Source organism: Ruditapes philippinarum, unplaced genomic scaffold (genome assembly GCF_026571515.1).
Source record: "Ruditapes philippinarum isolate M1 unplaced genomic scaffold, ASM2657151v2 ctg8213_1_1_1_1, whole genome shotgun sequence".
NCBI classification, from domain to species: Eukaryota; Metazoa; Mollusca; class Bivalvia; order Venerida; family Veneridae; genus Ruditapes; species Ruditapes philippinarum.
This window is the reverse complement of record NW_026854178.1, coordinates 92,501-113,271: the sequence shown is the minus strand read 5'-3', so window position 1 is coordinate 113,271 and position 20,771 is coordinate 92,501. Positions and strand designations below refer to the sequence as shown.

The 20,771-nt window shown below is 32.0% G+C and overlaps 3 protein-coding genes across 3 annotated transcripts; 2 read left to right on the top strand and 1 right to left on the bottom strand.

Annotated features, from left to right (window-relative positions):
- LOC132739281 (inter-alpha-trypsin inhibitor heavy chain H4-like) lies at positions 1-6,137 on the top strand. Its single transcript, XM_060726957.1, has one exon. The coding sequence runs from the start codon at positions 205-207 to the stop codon at positions 2,200-2,202; it is 1,998 nt and encodes a 665-aa protein (XP_060582940.1). The 5' UTR covers positions 1-204; the 3' UTR covers positions 2,203-6,137.
- A 1,242-nt stretch (positions 6,138-7,379) lies between these two features.
- On the top strand, positions 7,380-11,421 carry LOC132739280 (inter-alpha-trypsin inhibitor heavy chain H4-like). The gene has a single exon (XM_060726956.1). The coding sequence runs from the start codon at positions 7,561-7,563 to the stop codon at positions 9,577-9,579; it is 2,019 nt and encodes a 672-aa protein (XP_060582939.1). The 5' UTR covers positions 7,380-7,560; the 3' UTR covers positions 9,580-11,421.
- Positions 11,422-11,528: 107 nt separating this feature from the next.
- LOC132739275 (neurotactin-like) lies at positions 11,529-16,044 on the bottom strand. Its single transcript, XM_060726950.1, has 4 exons — positions 15,379-16,044; positions 14,633-14,951; positions 14,133-14,204; positions 11,529-13,768 (listed from the first exon to the last, which is right to left on the bottom strand). The coding sequence occupies exons 1-4, from the start codon at positions 16,042-16,044 to the stop codon at positions 13,155-13,157; spliced, it is 1,671 nt and encodes a 556-aa protein (XP_060582933.1). The 3' UTR covers positions 11,529-13,154.
- Between the last annotated feature and the right edge of the window lie 4,727 nt (positions 16,045-20,771).

The window sequence follows — 20,771 nt, the reverse complement described above, 5'->3', positions numbered from 1 at the left end:
ATCAGTTTGTAAACATTACGCGTGGATCACATGATACAGTATGGTTTAACGATATAGCAGAAATATTCGGCCATGTTTGTTTTTGAAAGGAATTTACATATAAACTTGACTATGTGGTAAGCGTGAACTATTTCGAGAACACATGTATGTTCACGAATTTCTACTGACTAATGACATCATATTAATATAATTTACGGATTAAATATGAAAGTATTTGCTACTATATTGAGCGTCCTAGTTATTTGCGCTCTCACTGTTGTAAACACTGTACAGTGTCAAGGAATAAATAACGTAGATGTGCAAGTGCTCGAAATATCATCCGAAGCGGTATTTCGGTATGCCAAAGTCTTGATAAGAAGTTTGATGATAAACAGGAATTCAGCGGATCAAGAAGTTGCGTTTCAGGTTCGTCTACCAAAAGAAGCATATATTACAAGTTTTGTAATAATAACTGGTGGTAGGAAGATCAAAGCTCTCATTAAAGAGAAGAAAAAGGCGCAAGATGCTTACGACAAAGCAAAAAAGGATAATGTAACAGCAGGACTTGTGAGCCAGCAAAGTATTCGCGACGATTTGGATTTGGAAATATTCAAAATTGACGTCAATGTTGCTGCAAATGCTGAGGTGGAATTTCTATTAGAATATGAGGAATTTTTGCAACGTCATGCCCAAAAGTATTCTCAAAAGTTATTTATCGACTCTAATCACGTGATTCCTAACTTGGAAGTGAGGTGTAAGTATAAAGAAAAACAAAAGTTTAAATATCTTTCATATAAGACGCCCTATCTGAAACAACGTGTTTTACCAGAGGAGGGTGCATTGTCTCACGGAAATTATTACGTTCAAACTGTGCAGTGGAAACCAAGTGAAACGGAACAAGAATTAGCAGTTGAGGGTCTTAAAAAGCCTTTTGAAGTTGAGTATGAACTAGACTTGGAAGACAACGGTGGAATGGTATTTATCAACAACGACGGACATTTTGTTTACTTGTTTTCGGGTCCATGCACGGAGAATAAAATCATGAACAAACAAATTGTTTTTGTAATTGATATCAGCGGCTCCATGAGTGGTAACCCCATACAGCAAGTGCGGCTGGCTATGTCATCCATCCTTTCACAACTACGAGAAACAGACTATTTCAGTATTGTCATATTTAATGATATTTCAACAATGTGGAAGACAAGCTTTCAGAGGGGAAGTTCAGAAAATATAAATGCAGCAAAAATATTTGTACGCGATAATGTTCTATCGAAAGGATCTACAAATATCAACGATGCTTTGCTTCAAGCTATAGATTTGTTTGGAACATCTGAGTCGGTTGAACGATATGGTCAAATCATTGTGTTTCTAACTGACGGTGAACCATCCACTGGTGTAGTAAATACCAGACATATTAGAGCAAATGTGAGGGACAAAAACCATGTGCACGGGAAATGTTGTAAAACGACAATTAATACTATTGCATTTGGTCGAAATGCCGATATAGAGTTTCTACAACAAATTGCGTATGAAAACGCAGGTACTTTGACAATTATAAAAGAAATTGATAATTCATTAGCAGAATCTGAATTAGTTTCCACTTACAATAATATTGAAAACCCTTACTATAAAGACTTGAGATTCGATTTTGAAGTTGCGGGGGAAAGTTTGCCTGAGGCAAACTTTACACAAGCGATTTTGCCATTGTATGATTGTGGAAGTGAAATTGTTATAAGCGGCTCAGCAATTCCTGGAGAGGACATTTTCCCAACGGTGAAATTAATAGGTGCCCAAAACGATATTACTTTTAACACCGTTCCAACCGTTTTGATAGTTGGCAGCGAAGCAAATATGCTGACGCGGTTGGCTGTGTATCAAAAGGTGAAACAGCTTTTAAAAGAAGCTGAAATATCCCTTGATAAGAATGAACGAGATGCTGCAAATAATTTGGCACTGAAACTAGCGTTGGAATATAGATTTGTAACGCCACTTACTTCTCTTATTGTAACTGATTATGCATCAGATGGAAATGATGGCTTTATGTATTCTGATTATAGTTTTGAAATGGTACCAATGTCAGCTAATTCGCCTACACGACGGTCAGGAAGTGGAATGTCAGCAAAGTCAGATTTTGGCTCGTATAGTTTCAACAGCAGTGACAAAGATTTTGTCAATTTTGGCTTATTTGTCAATTTTTATCTTCTGTTAAAGCTTATCATATAAAGCCACCAAGATAAAATTATTTTTGTTGTTGACTACACCCTGCGGATAGCATATCCGAATGTTGATAATTTTAGGGGGGGGGGGATGATTTTAACAACTACCATACGGATTTTATATACCAACAATGTATTTTCTTTGAAGTGCTTTTTGTTGAAATAAACTAATGCCTATTTCTTATGGGCCTGTTTTTTGTTTGAAGGTGTGATGTATGTACACATTATTTTTTTCAAAACATATTCAAAATTTGTTTCATTAGCATGACAAAGTCTTTTGAATATTATAATTTGTAATACTTTTTCATTCATATCGTTTTTATTTTGATGTTCTGAATGTTCATGTAACATGTATTATAATAAGCTATGGTTATTCATATATCTTGCATAAATACATTTCAAATGACAATACTTGAAAATTTCAATAATCAGTTTTTATGTACATGTAGTTTTCTTAAAAGTATTATATTGTTATTGCCATTGCTTTATTATTATCATCATGAAAATTATGATTAATGTTATTATTTGTTAGCCAGTTTACTCATCAGCTTTAAACGACATTAATGCAGTTACTACATTGTAGTAATCATTAAGCTGTGACAGTCATAAAAGCAGAAAATTATGATTATATATAGAAGTTAACTTATATTTTAGTTGCAAAAGGCAACGAATTAAAGGTGTGCAAATAACCATAATCATGATCCTTTCGAAAATAATTTATCACATTTGCTGTCAGGTATCTTCATGACAAGGTGTATATATTTATATAAAGTTAAATCATACCATAATACAATAGATCATCTATATGTCCTAAAAGCACAATTCTTTTTAACTAATAAAAAGAATGGGATTTTTTATGTAATACAGTAAAGAGCACTTTTCATTTTTTAATTATCATTCTCTTTTGCTAAATATTTTCATAAAAAGTATGGATCAGTGTTTATTCTTTTTTAACTCTTCTACTTTTTTACTAATATTTTTGAATCTTATTAATATACATATATATACGAGTATAAATATTTAGTTATTGCATGGTTGAATATAGTTTGTCTGTTGTTGTCTTTTACACAGCTTTATTAACCGTATTTATGATTGTTTTATTACATAATATAGATGTGTGGCTTTGTGTAGAACGCTTGGTTCACTAAGAAATCCATGTTTTGTTACCAATTACTTCAAGTAAACTAGGTTTATCTCGTATACAACTTTTACAACATTAAAATTCCTGTTCCAAATCATTAATTTGGTCAGAGCTCTTGTTAATTAAGTTACTTATAGTTGTTCAGAAGAGACTTTAACTTTGTTTCGTTTGTTAGAGCCAAATATTTGCATCAAAATGTATCAGTTAGTCAACCCTGGAATCTCTCTAGAAAAAATCCATGTCAAACATTTTTGTATGTGTTTCTAATGGCGGATTTACATAAGTAAATTCGAACGAAGTACGCAATTGAATGGAATTGATTTATTGATATTCAGCAATATCTAATAAATGAGTATAATTTTTTATTATTTCAATAATGATTTATACATTTTAGCATTTTATATTAAAAACATAATAAATAAGCACGCAATGGAATGAAATTGGTTTATTGACATTCAGCAATATTTAAGAAATGACTTTTTACTATATTAATGATGTTTTATACATATTAGCATCTAATGATAATAAGAATTGAATTTAATAACCACTCCAATAGCTTTTATTATTCCAAGTTATGTTGAACATACTTATAAAATATATTTATGTTAACGTGTTATGAACTATGATGTAAATTGTTTCATTTTATGTATATTGAATACACTATTTATTTTATATTAATAGTTTAACAGACTACATTTCAGGATTAGTCATATATCCTTTTTATTATTAAGTATTAGTAGCGTAAATAGTGTAAAGCAAAATTATATTATCTCATTCTATGTAGGAGATGGGGTGTATATATACAGATACTGACAGTTTAAGTATGTTTGTTTCACTGACAATTCTATTTTTTTTAAATAAGTGTTAGTTTTTTAGAACATTGATTTATAATACATAAACAAGAATGTGATGTAATGTCTGTATCTCACCTCCTGCCTGGAGTGAACAGTTAATATAATTTTAAACACATAGAAAATTTAATATAGAATATGATATCTTTTAAATTACATAAATAAGTTGTTTTATCCCTATGTTTTGATAATCACTACTGAACAGTTCATCCATGGTCTAACCATGAGTGAAAATGATTTTGTAAAACCTTTTTTATATTGCGTGATAGTGCTTTTATGACAAAATACATATTATACATTTCTATAATATGGACTGTGGAGTTATCCCTCTTAGTATTAGCTATAACAAGTCTCTTGTAATTCTTTCGAGAATGTCTATATACAAATTCAATGTTTTAAATGTTTTATATGTATATATGTGTATAGATGAGACTATAATAAAGAATAAATGTATAAATTTAATTGCTGATAACGTGTTTATAATGAAGCGGCCATACAATTGATTCAAAAGTTATATACAACCATAATTTTGTGGTCTTTCTTTTTTATATTAAATATTAATCAAATAGTTTGTTTGCATTTTCGTCTTTTTGTTTATGTCTAGCGCAATGTGTTGTTGAGTTAGGAACGCTCACTTCTTAAAATTTATTTTCAAGTAAATATCACCCGGTGTAAAATAGTTACTAACCTAGCGTGACCATCTTGTGATGTTTTGGATAACAAAGAAGAAGTATCTTTGTTATTAATAGAAAACATGTTCAACAAATGTGAACCTTATTTTTAAAATTATTTATCATTTATTTCATTTAATAAGATAACATGGTAAGTAAAATATCTATTAGAAACAAACAAAACAAAGTAAAATCAGTACATGAAACAATTTGTGGTACATCAGCAATGACTGCTTATTTCATTTAATAATCTAATTGTAGGACTTGCCCATCAGCGCTGTGGATTCGAGTCCCGACATGGAATTTAGATTCCAACATGTGATGAAGCTATCGCACTAGCTTACGAAACGTCGGTGGTTCTACTCAGGTGCCCGTTCGTGCCTGAAATAATCACAGATGGGCACCTAAGATCTGGAAATCTCCATTTTCTAATAGTTTCGTGCTCTTAACAGCGGGGGAAAAATGCTGATCGGCAGCTGCTGTTTAAAATCAATCATGGGGTGGGGCAAGTAGAGTTTATATTCAAGGGGAAGCTTCAAATGGATATTGTTAAATGTAAACAATCTCAAAGATAAATTAGAAAATCTTAGCTCAAATTGTTAACTAAAATGCACACACTTGTTTGATAAAATTGATAACTAAACTATTGCTGAATTTGTGGAACGCGCTTATACATTGTATTAATCAGAACAGATTAGCACTTAACACGTAACGAAAAAAAAAAAATTTTTTGATATTGAAATATAAATTTAGTGATAAAAGATTTGAACATAAACCCATTATTTAATTAAAAGACAGGGGCGAGTACTTCAATAACAAAAGTGCATTCTTTATATGTTCGTTACATTCGGATTTTAAAGTAATTGCTTTACAAGAATTATTCATAAACACAGACAACTGTTGACCACACACACATTTGGCAATTTCCTAAATCCCGTCTCTTTTTTTTATAAAATAGAATAAAACATGAAATAAAAAGATAATAAACAGTGTTAAATCAATAATACTTGCAATTCCTTTTGAATACTTAATTTTGTAAATAAAACCCTATGTTACTTTTAAAATAATAACAAACATCATTATGAACAGAATACATTATATTTATGTAATACTCATTTAAACCATACTTTGATGTTTCGCCTGTCTGCTGCTTGAATGGCGTACATCAGTTGTCACCCTTGATTTAAGCTTTTAGTAAGGAAGGGATTAATCCCATTATGATTGTTGAAGCCTCAGGTACAACCCTGATTTCCTAAAACCAGTTTATAAAAAAACAACATTGAACTCTCAAAAATGAGATAACGCATCAGATCTCTTTTTTGCAAAGAACAGATATGTGTCACCGAGGCTCTACTCCCTAATATATACCTTTAAAAAATCTTAATCTAATCTCCGGTACCTTACGCAGTTACAACATGTAGCTATAGTAATCTCCCCTGACAACACGTTATCATAAATAACATCGCGAGTATTGATTACTGAATGCTGGTTAAAATATAATGATAAGAAGAAATAAATAACAATTTCACCTTACTTTTATTGAGGTTGTAAATCATTGTGGATCATAAATATTTTTCAATATCACTGACAAGTAATATAATGTCAATGCCATTATTTACACTGGTAAAAACAACTAAACAACATAAGATTTCATCTTTTAAAGCTTTTGTGGTGTTTTTATTCTATTTTTATTCGTTGGTGTTTATTTATTTATTTATTCTTTTTGCAGGGGATAGATTCAAATTTATGTTCTGTGTACTTTTATGTAAATGTATTAAGCATTTGATAAATCATTTATCAAGTCCGGTTAAATTTTATCATCCCTTGTATGTGGATATACATATTGTTGTTTGTTATATTCTGATATTACAGCTAATTCTTTATTTGCAAAATAATACTATTTCATAATTTGATTAAAAAAATCAAGAACAAATTATTTCGCAAGTTGCCATATATTTTTGCACACGTGTTGTCTCGTACATTTGTAAGTCCACTGTGTCGGCTTATTTTAGAGAGGCAAATGCTTTATGTTTAATTTATCGTACTTCGGTACAGACATTCTATCATGCTACCGATTCATTTCCGACGGTTTTCATGTTTGTACTATCCTGCTAGGCTGCTAACTTCTCAAATTTCGAAGCGTCAGAATGAAAAAATTATGTTAAGATAATATTCAACATCTTAAAAAATAAAGATCACGATATTGAAAAAAGGCGTGGAATGATCTAAAGAAGTGCTACTAATGTATTTCCGACTGTTTTCATGTTTGTACTATTCTTAGTTTTCTTTAGCCTACTAGGCTGCCAGGCTGCTAGGCTGCCAGCCTGCTAGACTGCCAACTTCAGGCTGCTAGGCTGCCAACTTCACGAACATTTTAAGTATGGTTTAACATACTTTATTCTGCAATGAATCATTTTAAGTAAAGAACCATAAGAAGCCTATATCTTGAAATACAAGATGAACTTACACAGTTACCTCTTCTCGTTAATTACAAACTGCGTATCTTGTATTTTAACATAACGCGTGGATCACATGATGCACATGTTTAACGATACAGCAGAAATTCAGCCATGTTTGTTTTGAAATGGAATTTACATAAAAACTTTACTATTTGCTAAGCGTAAACTGTTTCGAGGGCATATATATGCTCCCGAATTTCTACATACTAATGACATCATATCAATATCATTTACGGATTAATTATGAAAGAATTTGCTACGATATTGAGCGTCCTAGTTATTTGCGCTCTTACTGTTGTTAACACTGTACAGTGTCAAGGAATAAATAACGTAGATGTGCAAGCGCTCGAAATAACATCCGAAGCGGTTTTTCGTTATGCCAAAGTCTTCATCAGAAGTTTGATGATAAACCGGAATTCAGCGGATCAAGAAGTGGCGTTTCGGGTTCGTCTACCAAAAGAAGCGTATATTACAAGTTTCGTAATAATAACTGGCGGCAGGAGGATCAAAGCTAAAATTACAGAGAAGATAAATGCGCAAGATGCTTACGACAAAGCAAAAAAAGATAATGTAACAGCAGGACTTGTGAGCCAGCAAAGTATCCGCGTTGATTTGGATTTGGAAATATTCAGAATTGATGTCAACGTTGCTGCAAATGCTGAAGTGGAATTCCTATTAGAATATGAAGAGTTTTTACATCGTCATTCTCAAAAATATTCTCAGAAGTTATTTATTGACTCTAATCATGTGATTCCTAACTTAAAAGTGAGGTGTAGTTATAAAGAAAAACAAAAGTTTAAATATCTTTCATATAAGACTCCCTATCTGAAACAACGAGTTTTTCCTGAAGAGGGTGCATTGTCTCACGGAAATTATTACGTTCAAACTGTGCAGTGGAAACCAAGTGAAACGGAACAAGAATTAGCAGTTGAGGGTCTTAAAAAGCCTTTCGAAGTTGAGTATGAACTAGAATTGGAAGACAACGGTGGAATGGTATTTATCAACAACGACGGATATTTTGTTTACTTGTTTTCGGGTCCATGCACGGAGAATAAAATCATGAGCAAACAAATTGTTTTTGTAATTGATATCAGCGGCTCCATGAGTGGTAACCCCATACAGCATGTGCGGTTAGCTATGTCATCCATTCTTTCACAACTACGAGAAACAGACTATTTCAGTATTGTCATATTTAATGATATTTCAACAATGTGGAAGACAAGCTTTCAGAGGGGAAGTTCAGAAAATATAAATGCAGCAAAATCATTTGTTTTTGATAATGTCATATCGAAAGGATCTACAAATATCAACGATGCTTTGCTTCAAGCTATCGATTTGTTTGGGACGTCTAAGTCGGTTGAAAGATATGGTCAAATCATTGTGTTCCTTACTGACGGGGAACCTTCCATTGGTGTAGTACATCCCATACGTATTAGAGCAAATGTGAGGAACAAAAACCATGTGCGCAGGAAATGTTGTAAAACGACAATTAATACTATTGCATTTGGTCGAAATGCCGATATAGAGTTTCTACAACAAATCGCGTATGAAAACGCAGGTACTTTGACAATTATAAAAGAAACTGATAATTCATTAGCAGAATCTGAATTAGTTTCCACCTACAATGATATTAAAAACCCTTACTATAAAGATTTGAGATTCGATTTTGAAGTTGCGGGGAAAGGTTTTGTGACCGACATTACACAAAGGAGTTTGCCATTATATGATTGTGGAAGTGAAATTGTTATAAGCGGTTCAACATTTCCTGGAAAGGACATTTTCCCAACGGTGAAATTAATAGGTGCCCAAAATGATATTACTTTTAACAACGTTCCAACCGTTTTGATAGTTGGCAACGAAGCAAATATGCTGACGCGGTTGGCTGTGTATCAAAAGGTGAAACATCTTTTAAAAGAAGCTGAAATATCCCTTGATAGATATCAACGAAATTATGCAAATAAAATGGCACTGAGACTAGCTTTGCTATATAGGTTTGTAACGCCATTTACTTCTCTTATTGTAACTGATTATGCATCAGCTGAAAATGATGACTTTATGTATTCTGATTATGGTTATGATATGGTACCAATTTCAGCTAATTCGCCTACACGACGGTCAAAGAATAGACATGTATTAAGGTCAGATAGACCTGCTTCAAGGTCAGATAGTTTCAACAGAGACAGTGTCAACAGCTGTAGCACAGTTTTTGTCAATTTTGGCTTTTTTGTCAATTTTTATCTTCTGTTAAAGCTGATCATATGAAGCTACCAAGATGAATTTTTTTTCGTTGTTGACTACATCTTTCGGATATTACATCCAGATGTTGAATATTTTAGGTCATGATTTTGCAACTACCGTCAGGATTGTATATACCAACAATGTATTTTCTTTTAAGTGCTGTTTTTGGGATAAATTACTGGATAATTCTTAAGAACCTGTTTATTGTAGGTGTGTGGTGTATGTACACATTTTTTTTCAAAACATATTTAAAACTTGTTTCGTCAGCATAACTAATTCTTTTGAATTTTATAATTTTTAATATTTTACATTACCTTCTGATTCATATGTTTTTAATGTTTATTCAACATGTATTATAATAAGCTATGGTTATTGATACATTTTGCATAAATACATTTCAAAAGTGAATACTTTTAAAATAAAAAATCGATAATTGTTTTAATGCAGTTTTCTCAAAAGTATAATTTATTACTGCTTTGTTTAATTATCATCATGAACATTATGATTAATGCTATTATTTAAACGTAGAAATAACATAATTTTGCATGTTTAACAGTTAATACTTTAGCCGAGTATCTTTTTTAAACTTCTTGTTTCTAATAATTAATCTGTCACAAAAGCAGAAATGATAATTGTATATAGTTTAACTTGCAATTAAGTTGCTAAAAGGCATTGAATATAATGGCTATCATGAACATTTAGTCAAATTGTTTAGTCACATTTTGTGTCATGTATCTTCAAGACGATATGTATATATTTATAAAGTAAAGTCGTACCGTGGTAAATATACATGTAGATCACTTTTCATTCTTTTTAATTATCATTCTCTTTTACTAAATATTTTTATAAAAAAAAGTATGGATTAGTGTTTATTCTTTTTAACTCTTACTTTTTTCCTAAATATTTTTTTAATCTGATATATATGTATATAATTATGATTTTATTTCATGATTGAATAAAGTTTGTCTTTTGTTGTCTTTTGCATTAAACATTATTGTCAGATTTATTAACCCGCATTTATAATTGTTTTTATTACTTTATGCATAGTGACTTTGTGTAGAAAGTGTGGTTCACTAAGAAATCCATGTATTGCTACTTCAAGTACCAATTACTTCAAGTAAACTGGCTGTATCCCTCATTCTACTTCAATTAAATTTTCTATTACAAGTCAGCGTCTCTTCTGTTATTTAAGTTACTAATAGTTGTTTAGAAGAGACGTTAACTTGGTGTTCTATTATTTGGAGCCAAATACTTGCATCAAAATGTATCAGTTAGTCAGCCCTGGAACAGACGACTGCTGTCTATAGAACAAATCCACGACAAACATTTTTGTATGTGTTTCTAATGGCGGATTTACATAAGTAAATTCGAACGAAGTGTACACAACGGAATGAATTTGATTTATTGATATTCAGTAATATTAAATAAATTGGAATATTTTATTGTTTTAATGATGATTTATATATTTTCTATAGCATTTTATATTAGTAACATAATAAATAAGTTCGCAATTGAATGAAATTTATTTTTTGATATTCAGCTATATTCAATTAATGAGTATAAATTCTTATTATTTTAATGATGATTTATAAATTTTAGCATCTTATGTAAATAACATAATAACAAAAGAATTGAATTTAACAAAACACCAATAATTTTGTATAATTCCAAGTTATGTTTAACATACCGTATTAATATATATTTATGTTAGTGAATCATGCACTATGATTTAAATTGTTTCATTTCATGTATATTTTATACATTATTTAATTGCTTATAACGTGTTTATAATGAAGTGGCCATATATTATATACAAACATAATGTTTTGTCGACTTTCTTTATTATATTAAATATTAATTAAAAGATTTGTTTGTTTTTTCGTCTTTTCGTTTATGTCTGGCGCAATGTTTTGTTGAGTTTAAAGTCGTTCACTTAAAGGAGCGTTCGCTTCTTCGAATTTATTTTAAAGTAAATATCGCTCTGTATAAAATTGTTATTAACTTAGCGTAATCATCGTGTGATGTTTTGGATAACAAAGAAGCAACTTAAAAGTATCTTGTTATTAATAGAAAACATGTTCAACAAATATGAAACTTATTTCAAAAAATATTTATAATTTATTTCAGTTAATAATATAACAGGGTAAGTAATAAAAACTATACGAAACAAACAAAGTAAAATCAGTACCTGGTACAATGTGTGGTACATCAGCAATGACTATTTATTTCATTTAATAAGTTAAAAGTAGGCCCAAATGATCCTCACCGTTGTTGATTCGAATCCCGTCAGGGACTTTAGATTCCTACATATGATGAAGCCATCCAGCTAGCTCTACTTAGATGCGCGTTCGTGTTTGAAATAATTCACGGACGGGTACCTAATGTCTTCCTCCACCAGTAAAGCTGCAAAGTCTCAATATGACATATACTGTGTAGCTGCGATATAAAACCCAACCAAAAAATTGTAGAAGGAAGTAAATATAAGAGCCTTTTACATAATTTTTCGTTTTTACTTTAAAGAAATTGCTAACGGCAAATAGCAGTAATACTAATAAATCAGTTTAGAAAAGAATCAGCAATCAATTTTCTGTTTATTATTTTATTTATGAAAAGAAAATCGAAGTTCAAAACAATTTATAGCACTGTTCTTTAAATCAGTTATCCGAAAACTTCTTTCTGCGTTCATTAAATGAGTACATATATTTTGTAGCACACTGTTATCTACCGAAAGTGGAAAACGAAAATTGAATAATTATCCGCTTTAAGATAATTTAAATCATTTTCCCCAGAGTGTTAAAATGTTTAAGTACGTTTTCTTTACAGTATGTTACATAATGTACATTTAAGAATGGGATGCGGTGTTCGATATTGAATAGTTTTACTGTTGGATTTCTATTGCTGCAGCAACTCCACAGTACATGCTGTATTGTATTTTTAAACTAGAGGCAACTTTTATATTTAGAGGGACAAAACAAGTAGAAAGAAAGTACTATTTAAAACAACAAATACATGCATAACTTTGGCAGAGCCCTGTTACCCACGTGTCATACTCTTTGAATGTTGTGTGTTCAATTATTGATTGTTTAACACTTGTGACTATTTTTGTCTCGTTCAGACTTTTATTGCAGAAAAAATTGAAATCTAGGAAACTCCTAATGAGTATATGTATTTGAAGTAAACTATGTTTGGGAAGCTGCAGTCCTTATAACTTGTCCAATTGAATTGGCTAATCTTAAAAAACTGCCAGTTTGTTTAATTATGCTATGTGTTCATATTATATTTACTTTTAGTATATAACGTAACATATGTTTACATTGAAATAGAGATTGTATTGCAATGTTTAATGTCCGTATTGGCCTTGTGTCGTTTATTTCATTGGATAGGTAACATATTGACTCTATTTTTTGTAACTCTTGGCTTTGAAGCATTAACATAAACATGGTAGAAGAGTTTATATGGTATCCAATATTACGAGTAATACAATTCACATTCATGATATTAAAAACGCTTACAGTACTTCAATAATGAGGAAATTTTCTATGCTTTTATATTGACGTCTCACATTTATTCGAAGACTGTCATAAAAATAATATAAATAATCAGTTTATCCAAGAGTAGGAGAAGAATCCATTTTGTAACCAAAACTCACACTGTGCTGCATGGTAACTGCGGAACGTTTTTGTCTCCGTGTTTAGTTCAGCTGTGACGTCAGGATATTGTACCCAATCACCTGTAGCAGGCGATCCTGTTCTGACAAACGCCATTATTTCGCTCTGCACACGATTTTCCCATCTAGTATCAAGCGACCCAGGAGCAGTTCCAAGAACAACATTCATAGTTTGGAAAAAGCCAAACAAATCAATGCCATGGTATGCATAATTTACCGGATATTTCGAAGCAAATGGTTTTGCTGATTGACCCTTTGTGTAATATGTAGCAATGTAACGATATACTGGTAACTTATTCCCGGAAGCCAGGACGGTTGCCAAATAGTCTGTGCCACAACCGGTCCGTACATCTGTTACCATTGTAGTGAACTGGAACTCTGGCGTGGATACATTTGCTGGGTATAAACTCAACGCAGTTCTCCCAATCATATTATTGAATGTCCCTAGTTTCTTTGTCACATGGTCTTCATAGTCATTAGTTTGCCATGTCCAATTAAGAATCTCGCTTGGAAACGGAGCCACGTCGACTTCTTGTGCTGTAGTGCCTGAAATGAACATTTTAGTGGCACTTAACGATGATAAGAGATGTTGACACTTATAAGATAAAAAAGTAAAGTATGGCGACTTCTCTTTTATCTTTTGTGAAAATATCTGATCTTTCTGAATGTAAGCTAACACCTTTAACATGAATTGTAGCTGCATACATCTTATTTCCCTCATAAACATTACAATAATGTGATACATGGCATCTAAGTTGTTACCAAGACATCCTAAAGAATTACAGAAAATTTCTTTTTCCGCCAATGAAAAGTAAAGTGTCTGTAACTATTTGAAAAGGTGTTTCTTTTAACTAAAACAAAATGTGTTATGAAATATTTAGACGTTTCTAAAGATGAGATAATTTCAAACCTATCATAACTGGGACATCAACTCCATTACCACGTGACCAAGTTTCGAACGGTGTCTCAAGTAGCACATATCCTTGATAAAGTTCAATATGCATTTTGTTAAAACATACATATATAAAGATATGAGTACATGTACCGTGACTTTGTTTAAAATTAATGCCGGTTTATGCTTTTGGTTCTGATAATCTACTCAAAGCAAATTTAGCGTGCTTAAATTTTTATGACGGCGGCTTTGTGTTATCGACAAAATGATTACTCTTATCTTCTTTGATTAAGATTCATAAAATGAGAGAGGGCACTCGTAAGCTTTCATAGCTTTCTTCTCAATACCAAAATAATTGTGTAAATATTGTTCATCATGCAAAATGTAAATATATCGAATACATATGTTTAAACCAATATGTTGATATGTTCGTTTTATAGACCCTCAAATTTTAACATCTTATATAATTGCAAAATGTTGGTTTGGTGATAATTCAGTAAATATTCAACAAGCTATACCGTCAACTACAGCCAATGCACCATCAAATTTACCAAGCTCAGGAAGTCCAAGAAGATCTTCCATTGCCCAGTACGGATAAACGTCCCACGGCACGTTAGTTATAACGTCATTAGGTGAGAGCTTATACAAACAAGATACGTCACGGCAACCAGTGTTCTTTATAAAGATTTCATTATCTTTGAATGCATCTGAGGCTGTTTTATTCATGACCGGCGAAGCGCTTATCATCCACACCTTGTCAAAAAGGCCTTTGCATAGCGGCGAGGACAAAAGAGCTATCAGTGCTGTTCCACCAGAACTTTGCCCAAATGCCGTAACCTTTTTCATAAATATAACGTTAAAATACATTGTTAGCTTGACAAATGTATGATAATATTCACTAAGTAATGTACGTTCACCAGATCCTTCATAATGCTTGATGAAAACCAATTGTCATGTTCAGGTCACATGTCCTCATTTAAACGCTCATCATTATGCCGAAATCATGCATTAGCAACATATTCTTTAGGTTAAATTTTTCATGCGCAGTATTTTCCATATAACACAACTAATCAAAAAACACAACGCCGAAAATAACAACAATGAACATAAATCATATATGAATGTTCATTTCAGTGGATCGAACTCAAATCTTTAATATCGTTTCTGTTAATTCATATATCCTGGTAGGATAATCAAACAATCTTTAACCATTCATCTTAATGTTTTGGGATTTGCTGAAAGATGCACGAATAATTAAACATACCTGATTCGGATCGCCACCAAAGTTTTGAATATTTTCCTGAACCCAACGAAGTCCTTCAATCATATCCATGAAACCATAGTTACCGGAAGTATTCGTTGGTGAACCATTTTTAAGCCATTCTAAAGCCATAAATCCAAATGCATTTAGTCTGTAATTTATACTGACAAATACAACGTCAAGTTGTTTGGCTAAAGCTAATGTCGGAGCGTAGCCAATATCGTACTGGTTCCCGTTTCCGTACAAGAGATATCCGCCATGAATCCAAAACATTACCGGAAGTTTAGCAGACGAATTTAATGTCGGCGTTAAGACGTTTAGATAAAGACAATCTTCATTTCCAATTATCTTCGAATTATTCGCTGGATCTCTCTGAACGCATGGGCTTTGAAAGTTATGAGCTTTCAATGTTCCATTCCAGCAATTATTGTTCTCCTTTCTCACTGCTTCCGGGGGCCGCCATCTTAATTTTCCAACTGGTGGACTGGCGTATGGAATTCCTCGGAAAGAAAAGCCAGCGTCTGTTTGTGACCAAACGCCATCAATTTCACCGCAATTTACGAAAACATTTGCACTAGGACTTACAGGTGATAGAATAAATCCTGAAATTCCTATTAAAAACGTAGAAGTTGTTAATATGAGAAGCAAATATTGGCACCAACGTCGCATGATTTTATTTTAGATCAATTTTTGACATTAATTAATATCCAGCAGGATAACACAGTTTTAAAGTAAGGTCACTGTCCACTTTCTTCACTTTATCAGATAGTTTGAAGACATCAACTACAGACGAGAAGGGTCTAGATAACAATATAAACAAGTCCTGAACCGTCTGCTTAAAACAAACTCTTACATAAGTTCGGCATGACAATAGCTCGGGAGGACACCATAAACATATTTATAATAAAACTGTTTTACGAGGTTGTTGGAATTTTAAACACTTATTTATAGAGAAATTAAATTGATTTTACCAGTAGTAGTAGAGACCTTACAGTAATGATTTGCTTATGTGTACAGTCAGCAGTTAAGTAAACTGTATAGAAATTGTCTGAAGAAACGGAAAAGTTAAACAAATGAAGATGTGTGAAGTTGGCGACTAGGCGGCCTGGCGGTGTGAAGTTGGCGGCCTTGCGGCCCAGCGACCTGGCGACGTGAAGTTGGCAGCCGGGCGGCCTAAAATTTTAATTTGTAGTTATGTTATAAAAAGAATAAAAAGGGCAATTAATGATGCTCTTAAGACAATCCTTGTTATTTTAAGTTATTTAAAGGATATATAACAAGAAAAATATCACTTTGATATTTTTTTTATTAAATCATATTTGTGAAGTTGACGGTCTGGCGGTCCGGCGGTCTAACAGCCTTAAATTTTTAATGTCAAAGAAATAAAACGACTCTTAGATACGTTTTCAAGACATTCTTATCTTCTAAAAGTTATAAGAGAAAAAAAAATCATATTCATATTTTTTTGTTTTCCAGGGGCCTGGGACTTATACACAAACGAGCAGTAAAAGGAAAATAAGTAAGATTGTTGACAATAAATTAAAAAGCCCATACCGAAAATTCCTTGTTCCGTTTAATAGGGCTAAAGTTCTAATATTGACAATTTGTAAGTTGAAACAAATACTTGTTTTTAATAAAACATGAACGTTTAAGACAAATCTATTAAATCAAGTTTCACTAGTTAAATATATTTCTGTTCACGAAAATTAGGTCAATGAAAAATATGTTAAAGCAGCATACCTCCAGACTCATGCTAGTTTTCATGCAAATTTTGAAAATGCAATGTAAATTAAAGGTAAAATATTTTAAAGTGAACAAGAAAAGTTATTTACATAATGCAAACAACACTTAAACGTTAATTACCAAAAGAAAGTCACAATATGCAAAAAAGTCGTCACTTATTAGTCACACAAAATAGTTTTATTTTCATTAAAATTTTAGTAGATTTTGTCTATTTAAAGTTTTTTTTGTAATTAACATTTTATTTCCCATATAGTAATAACATGTAATAAGTATTTTCTTTACTAGCAATCAGTATAAAAACCCACAGGCACGAGTATCGGACCTGGGAAGAAAAAATATGACCAGGTTGATAAAAAAAAACCTGTGTTCATCTTAAAAGTGTCAAAAAATTAAAAAAAAATGTAAATAATGACCCACTTTAAAAATATACTATATAAGTTAAGAGAAGGCCGGAAACTCCAGATTTGAGACTACGAGCAAGGGATTCATTTCCCGGGCCGATGTGAAAACAATTGGACAGACAATTAAAGAAAACTTTAATCACTATTTCAAGTTTGTATTAAGCTTCAAAATGAGACCGACCACAAGTCTCTAGCCCTTCCCGTTCATGAAATATCTATCAGGAAACGAGCGGATTCGTGCTTAAAATCCTTGGTAGACAGAATTGCGGCACAACAATTCGGTACGTAAACATAGACTATCCCGGGACAACCAATATTCAATCAGTTAAGCCATTTTTAGCCAATAATAAATGGAAGGAGAAATTATACGTTAAATTTATTTTAGCTATTAATGGATCTATCAACACTTTTTCATTTTAAGGTTGGTACATTTTCAACAAGTCTTGATCTTTCTTAGAAATTCAATAAAAACGATATGACCCACTCGGGTCACTCTCAGAAATATTTTAACCTAAATTCAAACAGCAGGGTAATCACTTTGGAAAATTTGTTCAAGATAAATCAGGGCCACTTAAAATTGTAGAAAATTTCACAACAGTCTATTCAACGATTTTCAACAGTATTTTCAAGATTTTAAAAAACTTACACTAAATGTTATAACATATGTAAAGTACAATGCAGTAGTATGACTACTGTTAATGTGTATAAAAAGGCAGTTAAAGGTGTCACTTCTTAGTACGCTATTTGGGGTGCAAAATGATAAATGCATCCAATCTTTACAGCATTTTACCTTCCCCACTTTATAATACTAGCAAATACGGAAACTTGTCTAGATCTGCCAATTGCTATCGCCTACAAAACAATTATTCTACAATCATCACATGAAAAAAATTGATAACAATATAAGATTTTATTAATAAGGACCCCCATGTAAAGTCTGATGAATATTTAGTGGTACATCATATAAATAAATGCTTTAAATACACCTAGGACTGAGGTAAATGGTAAAACTCTTTAGCCAATACTTTATAAAAAAAATTAACTTGCTTGGAAAAAAATTTCCACTATTTTAAACAAGTGACTATTTTGATATAGTTGAAGTTGGACAATTTATATTGTGTCACTTAAAACAAACAGTTTCTTATTGTTTTACTGATAACAACTGACAATTAATCAAGTATGGCATTTCTGCAAGTTTTGAAGTTAATACAACATGTGACTTTATGCAATTTAGTCAGACATGACATCAGTGCCACAGAATTAAGAATGTGTTTGAATTTAGGTTGTGATTGAAAATTGGTTGTTTCGGGATAATACATGTATGTCAGCTGAGTACGGGTCAAAATCACTTGAATTTACTAAATAATATTACTAAATACATTAAGTTGGACCACTCACAACTGTCAGTAGCATCTGATACACACGAGATTCGAGTTTCAACATTTACACGGTCTTTCAATCGCTTTCTACGCCATTAGGCATCCTTGTGTGAAACGTTGCGGTTTTCGTTGCTATTGGCCAATCAGAAGACTCGTTACAAAATATCGGACAGCTGATTGACAATGGCGTAGAAAGGAATCTAAAGACCGTGGAAAGGTTTGAAACTCGAAACTCGTGTGTATCAGATGCTACTGACAGTTGTGAGCGGTCCAACTTAATGTATTTAGTAATATTATTTAGTAAATTCAAGTGATTTTGACCCGTACTCAGCTGACATACATGTATTAGTCTATGTTTACGTACCGAATTGTTGTGCCGCAATTCTGTCTACCAAGGATTTTAAGCATGCACGAATTCGCTCGTTTCCTGATAGATATTTCATGATCGGGAAGGGCTAGAGACTTGGGGTCGGTCTCATTTTGAAGCTTAATACAAACGTGAAATAGTGATTAAAATTTTTTTTAATTGTCTGGCCAATTGTTTTCACATTTTCACATCGGCCCGGGAAATGAATCCCTTGCTCGTAGTCTCAAATCTGGAGTTTCCGGCCTTCTCTTAACTTATATAGTATATTTTTAAAGTGGGTCATTATTTACATTTTTTTTTATTTTTTGACACTTTTAAGATGAACACAGGTTTTTTTTTATCAACCTGGTCATATTTTTTCTTCCCAGGTCCGATACTCGTGCCTGTGTAAAAACCATGACAAAGACCACCCAAGTAAAGGCCACTCTACTTAATAAATGCCATCCTCGGGGGTTTTCATATAGACATATAGGCAAAATTAAACTGTTCAATAGAATTTCTTTAAACTTGGCATGTTGTTAGAATATGATAACAGAAACAGTTTAAGCGAAAAAAAAATATTATAACTAAAATAACAAAAACTTACATTTTAACCAACCCTTTGACGACAATTACGCTAGAAAATTCAATTTTCACATTTGCTTTTGATGCAAAAATGAAAGTTGGTTTTCCCAGACATGTACAGAAGTTACCCACAATTCAACGGGTATTTGGGGCAATGGGGCAGGGCAAAATGTCTATTGATTTTTCTCAACACTCTAATTTATCGTGTTTATATAACTTGAGTTTAACATAAAAGTTATTCAAACTAGCGATTTTCATGTCTTGAAAAATTAAAAGCCAGCGAAACGGACATTTTCTCGACAAAACGGAGAGATATTATAATTATACATGTATTTCCTTTGAAACCGAGAACTGAAATAGAGAAAAGAATACATAGATGAACATCCAACATGTATTTTCCCTTTTTACTATTACCGATTATAGGCTGAAATTATAAAAATCGCCTTTGTTCACAAGAAGAACAGCGGATATACATTTCAGATGAATGTATCTTAACATAGCTTGTGTATTATTTAAGTATAACCGTGGTGTCATTATCGTATTTCAGCAAATGCTGGTAAAATATTTGGCAAATTGGCAGAAAGGAAAAGACAGAAAGAGATAACTGTCTTTCGTCATGATAATTTATGTGTAATTTTATTTGATTTACAACTGTAAACTTCCAGCTGCCGGGTCGCTAGAGAAAAAAAACTTTTTAAATGTGATTTTTTTTTCCTTATGATAAGATATGTCTTTAAAAACTGATAAAGAGTCATTTTTCAATTATTTTCCAAACTTTTACAACATTAAAATTTTAGGCCGCTAGACCGCTAGGCCGCTGGGCCGCCAGGCCGCCAAGTTCACAAAAATCATAAAACAAAAAAGTTTTCTCAAAGGGTTTTTATTTTTTATATATCCTTTAAATAACAAGAATTGTCTTTAGAACTTCACAAAAATGATAGT